This window comes from Lithobates pipiens, unplaced genomic scaffold (assembly GCF_037356315.1).
Source record: "Lithobates pipiens isolate NorthernLeopardFrog02 unplaced genomic scaffold, aLitPip1_a1.2 Scaffold_25, whole genome shotgun sequence".
Lineage (NCBI taxonomy): Eukaryota > Metazoa > Chordata > Amphibia > Anura > Ranidae > Lithobates > Lithobates pipiens.
In genome coordinates this window covers 32790978-32796749 of record NW_027507787.1, presented here as the reverse complement: position 1 = coordinate 32796749, position 5772 = coordinate 32790978, and the positions used below count along the sequence as shown (strand labels likewise).

The 5772-nt window shown below is 41.0% G+C and overlaps 1 protein-coding gene across 1 annotated transcript; it reads left to right on the top strand.

Annotated features, from left to right (window-relative positions):
• Positions 1 to 1495: 1495 nt before the first annotated feature.
• Positions 1496 to 4997, top strand: LOC143930187 (D(1C) dopamine receptor). The gene has a single exon (XM_077454225.1). It carries the CDS (start codon positions 2051 to 2053, stop codon positions 3446 to 3448), a length of 1398 nt encoding a protein of 465 aa, XP_077310351.1. The 5' UTR covers positions 1496 to 2050; the 3' UTR covers positions 3449 to 4997.
• The last annotated feature ends 775 nt before the right edge of the window (positions 4998 to 5772 follow it).

Below are 5772 nucleotides of genomic sequence, written 5' to 3'. Positions count from 1 at the left end.
TGCAGAACAGCGTTTCTGTGGTTTTCATGTGGGTTAGCTGTGCTTTGCTACAGACTTCTATTATGTCCCATTGTTTTGTCCGCATCAGTGTGAAAGCATGGGTACAGGAAGGCATTTGTTTTATTTAATTATGCCCATTTAGGCCCCTCCCACTGTAAACACAATTTGGCTACACTCACAATTTGCCCTAATGTAGTAGACTGCACACACCTATGTTCAGGCTGCTAATGCTGACCTCACTAAACAAAAAAATGTATAAAAAAAACCTTAGCAGTATTAAATACAAAGGAAATGAATAGGACAAAAAAAGAACTAACCCTTCCCCAAACAACAACCCTAAAAGCAAAAACAATGCAATCTATTTTTTTTTTAATTTTAAAATAAATATAATAAAATAATAAAAACAACAACAACTATTTAAGAATAAAAAGACCAAAACAAAAGAATACGTACCCTTAGACAAAAAGCTAGCCCTAAAAAGAGTTGCTGGGTCTTCTCAAATCCCTCTCCCTAACCCCACAAACTTCAATTAACTGCAAAGATTGACTGTATGTACCACAGCACTATATATAACACACTATATAGAAAGAGTGTAGCAGGCTGCAAACCTCTCTCTCCCTGCAGTACTGTCCTCTCTCTTTGTAAACCACAGATGACAAAGGGCTGCTGAGAAATCTGCCGTTTTATTGGTGTGGGGGACTGGGATTTGGCTGAAAACCATCACTGGCCAGAATCTTGCACCTGACCTCCGATCAAGTGATATGACCAGAGGTCAGGTGCAAGTCTTTGACCAAACGCTATAGGACAGTGATGGCAAACCTTGGCACCCCAGATGTTTTAGAACTACATTTCCCATGAAGCTCATGCACTCTGCAGTGTAGTTGGGCATCATGGGAAATGTAGTTCCAAAACATCTGGGGTGCCAAGGTTTGCCATCACTGCTATAGGATGTTCAGCTGGATAATTTCTGCCAAATTGCCCAGAAAGTTCAGATTCAATATGAAACACTCAAACTCAGAAATTTGGGTTTGAATCTGGCTTTGGACCAAACACTGAGCTTATCTCTAGTTACAGTCTTTTTAAGTTTTTTTTTTTTTTTAACATCTCTCTCCTTTAACCAGCTGGGTGTTTGAATGGAAGGGCATTTGCCATTTTTTTCAAACCCTGTCATTGATGTCTATAGTGGACATCTTTATACACTCCTAGATACAACTAAGTGCATCCATGTATTGAATATCATTATTATTAACAGCACACATGTGTGCAAAGCTTGCTTTTTTTGAAATGCTTTATAGCAAGTGAATACAAATATAGGATATTATCCCTATGCTATCCACTGATTTACCAACCTACATAAATAACACAGGGTTAATAAAAGCCCCCCCCCCCCCAAAAAAAAAAAATGAATGCCACACTAGTACCGAGATTACACAAAATACACTCAGACCTGCTCTACTGAAGACAACAGTCAAGGGATCTATTTTTATACCAGCCCAATCCTCGGTCATGAGCATCTCTGTAGCAGCAAGTATGTGAATGTTAATCCCAGCGAGGGGGTGATGCAGCAAGTGAGGACACCTGACTGGTGGACGAGAGACTGGCCAGTGGGGGATATGCTGCTACTGCATCTCCTACATCCAGCGAAGGATGGAGTCCACCTGCCGGAGCTGTCCAGGTGCTGAACAGCACACACAGCAATCTATCTCGGAGCTCTGGATTCCTATGGCTTTATGGGATCAATGGGAAATGAGATTTTCTTTAAACACATAACTTGGATGTTTTCTCTGAATCATGTACTAATGCCTGTGTTTATTTGGGAATCAGTTGCCAATGCTTTCATCTAATTGTTACCCATGCAAGAGTTAATTAAAGGAGGTTGCTGATGACTTCTTCGCTGCAGTCAATACACAAAATGTACTGTTAAGAGCCTTAACTGGGCTGGAGGTTATGCATTTAGAGATCGCTATGCTTTGTTATAGGGCAGGCTGGTTTTGCTATCCTCGCTGACTGTACCAGGAGCTCTGGAGAAGTGGAGCTTGGTGTTCAACTCATGGAAAACCTCTCCTCTTACAATGTCACCATCCACGTGTTGAACGCAGATCTAGATGTGGCCAGCACGGACTTGAGCCTCAGAGCCCTGACGGGCTTACTGTTGTCCTTACTCATCTTGTCCACCCTCCTAGGAAACACGCTGGTTTGCCTGGCTGTCATCAAGTTCAGACACCTGAGGTCCAAGGTGACCAACTTCTTCGTCATCTCCTTGGCTGTGTCGGATCTCTTTGTGGCTTTGTTGGTGATGCCCTGGAAGGCAGTGACTGAAGTAGCAGGGTATTGGCTGTTTGGGGACTTCTGCGACACCTGGATCGCCTTTGACATCATGTGCTCCACAGCTTCCATCCTCAACTTGTGCATTATCAGCCTGGACCGCTACTGGGCTATAGCCAGTCCCTTCAGGTATGAGAGAAAAATGACTCAGAGGGTAGCTTTCATTATGATCGGTGTAGCCTGGACTTTATCTATCCTGATATCCTTTATACCAGTGCAACTTAGCTGGCATAAGTCCCAAGAGACAGATATGGAGCATGATGCCACCAACCAGACGGAGAACTGTGACTCAAGCCTTAATCGGACTTATGCTATATCTTCCTCCCTCATAAGCTTCTACATACCTGTGGTAATCATGATCGGGACATATACCAGAATTTATAGGATCGCTCAGACTCAGATCAGAAGGATCTCTTCTTTGGAAAGAGCAGTAGAGCACGCTCAGAGCTGCCACCCAGACTGTCCTCATGAGAACTCTTTGAAGACCTCATTTAGGAAGGAGACCAAAGTCCTAAAGACCTTGTCTATCATTATGGGGGTATTTGTGTTCTGCTGGCTGCCATTCTTTGTTCTGAATTGCATGGTCCCCTTTTGCCACACTGATCTCCCCGGTGACATTGACCCACAGCCTCCATGTGTCAGTGAGACCACTTTTAGTATCTTTGTCTGGTTTGGTTGGGCAAACTCCTCTCTAAATCCTGTCATCTATGCATTTAATGCAGATTTTAGAAAAGCTTTCACCACCATATTGGGATGTAATAGGTTCTGTTCTAACACAAATGTGGAAGCTGTCAACTTCAGCAATGAGCTGGTGTCTTATCATCATGACACCACCTTCCAGAAGGATATACCAGTAACTTTCAACAGCTCTCAGCTTCCCAATGTGGTGACTCAGGATCAGGAGGACTTGGAGGCACATTGCTTTGACCAAGTGTCTATTATATCCAATTCACACAGAAGTCGAAGCCAAAAGAATGTATTATTGCCTGCCAGTGTGCAGTTTGAATGTGAGGCTGAGATATCTCTGGAAACAATCACCCCATTCACATCTACAGGACCCCTAGAATGCCACCAGCATACAGTAACCAATGAAGAAAGACAATATTCTACAAAACTATATTAAGCCTGTAAACCTTGTAGGTAACCAACCATTTACACTCTGTAAACTGCTGTCAATAAGTAGGTCTCTTAATTGCAGATATTTTCCAGTGGTATTCTATCAGATCAATATTGTAATCTATTATACAGTAGACGTGTTATAGACAAGATTCAGGGTTCTTTTGTGTAATGGAATAGCGAAAATTCTTACATCCAATTTGTGCAGGTCATATTTTAGGCTGTCTGCGACAATAACGTTTTGTTAGAAAATCTCAGGGACTTAGTAATGTCATACTATCTTGCTTACTGCAGTCAATATTTTATATTTTAAGGGATTACTATTATATAAAAAAAATATTGTATTCTTATAGTTGTATGTGGTTAATATGTATAATGAAAATATTTAGTAAACATATGCCTATGTTCATTTCATTAGAACACATTTTTCTATTTTTACATGCAGATCATGCTGCCCATCAAAAGTGTCAGAGATGGAGAATAGGATAAACTGTGACACTGCCAGGGGTTCTAGAACAGTTGCAGCACTTTTGTAGCTATGGAAATAAGAAAGTGTTGCAAGCAGTGCTACAGTTTATCCCAACCCCTTACTGTTACTTTTGCTGGCCAGGTTGGGTGCATTAACATGGGGAGAAAGATATAATTAAAGGCATGTAAAAATACAATTTGTTCATATACAGGGTACTCTTATTATATGTATTAACTGCATTTGGTTATCAGGAAAAACATTTTTTTTGCCAAGAGGTTTAGTTGGTTAAAGAAAGCAAACCTTTTTTGAGTGGGTGGGTTGTATTCAGCACTCCTAATTCAATTTTATCGCACAAGTGGAAACTAATAAGACATTTCAGAGGCTTAAATCTTAATGCCCGAATCTATGGCTGTACAAATTACAAACACTGTTGTTTATTAATCCACAGTTTCACAAAGGCTTTTTACTTTAGCACTTGTTAATAAAATCCCATTATCAGCATTACATGAAACGCTGGGGTGCAGCAGTTTGGCAAGTAGTAGACAGCAGCTGTTGTTTAGTTACATTATATAAAGTGACCAGTAGAGAATTAAATGTTTTTTATATTATGTATATTAAAATTTTAGTATAGCTAACAGTCAATTGCAAATAGCTTATCTGATCCTTTATTTTGCTTTCATAAAATAACCTGTAAAATAATTTGTCAAGTTAAGAAACCTTTTTAAGAAGACATACAGATATTCTGAGAACTGATAAAGAGAGACTTCTGAAACTGATGCAGGTTAAAAAGTAAAAGAAATCTATAATAACCTTCAACAACAAAAAGCAACACAAAGTAAAATAGCTATTCATGTATCACTGTTAGGCCGCGTACACACGCGCGGACTGTTTGCCCAACTTTGTCCGTCCAACAGTTTCGGCAAACAGTCCGCTCAAACTTAGCATGGACGGACATGGCCACACACGACGGACGAACAGTTTGCTGAAACCGTGCGCGATGACGTGAACGGCACGTACGACGGGACGAAAAATACGACGTCCTATACACTGCATTATAGCTTTCGGCGTGAAAATCCTTTCTGAGCATGCGCGCAACTTTGTTTGACGAACAAGCCTACACACGAGCGGACTGTTCGCTGAAACAAGGTTTCAGCGGACAGTTTTACGGAATTTCCGAAAAACCTTGTCCGTCCAACTGTCCGCTGAAACTGTCCGCTGAAAGCCCACACACGAGCGGACTGTCCGCCCAAACACTGTTCAGCGGACAAAGTTGGGCGAACAGTCCGTGCGTGTGTACGCGGCCTTACTGTGTTTTTTTTTTCTGAAGTCTTCTGTTGCAGTTTACTTTTTAAATCTGGAGTTTCTGAAGGTCTCTTAAGATTCAATTTGCGGGTTAGTGATTTTTCTAAAAAAGTATCCTTATAGGTCAGTTCAGAAGCATCTTTAAAGAGGAACTGCAGTCACATAATTTGTAATAAAAACATCTTTGCCATTCTGAAGTTTCCGTCCAACCACTTTACATATTATTTTATATATATTGTGATTCTGTACTTGCCAAATATGCTGCAGACATCTCCCTCCCCGGAGTCTGGCTGCATCCATTTTAACAGTGGCAGCTGAAGCTGCTGCCTGTTCACTTCCTGGATTTACACAGACACACAAAGGCACACCTCCAGCTCTGCAGCTCTCATTGGCCCTCTTATGACTCATCCCCCTCCCTTCCTGGCAAACTCTCAGGAGAGTGAGAGAGAGAGCTGTGTATGATGTCATAAACTTAGGCTTTTTTGCCAGACAAGAAACAAGAAGTAGGCTGTATAAGGTATTTGCTGGCAGAAAAAAAAATGTTTTACTATCCAAAGTTA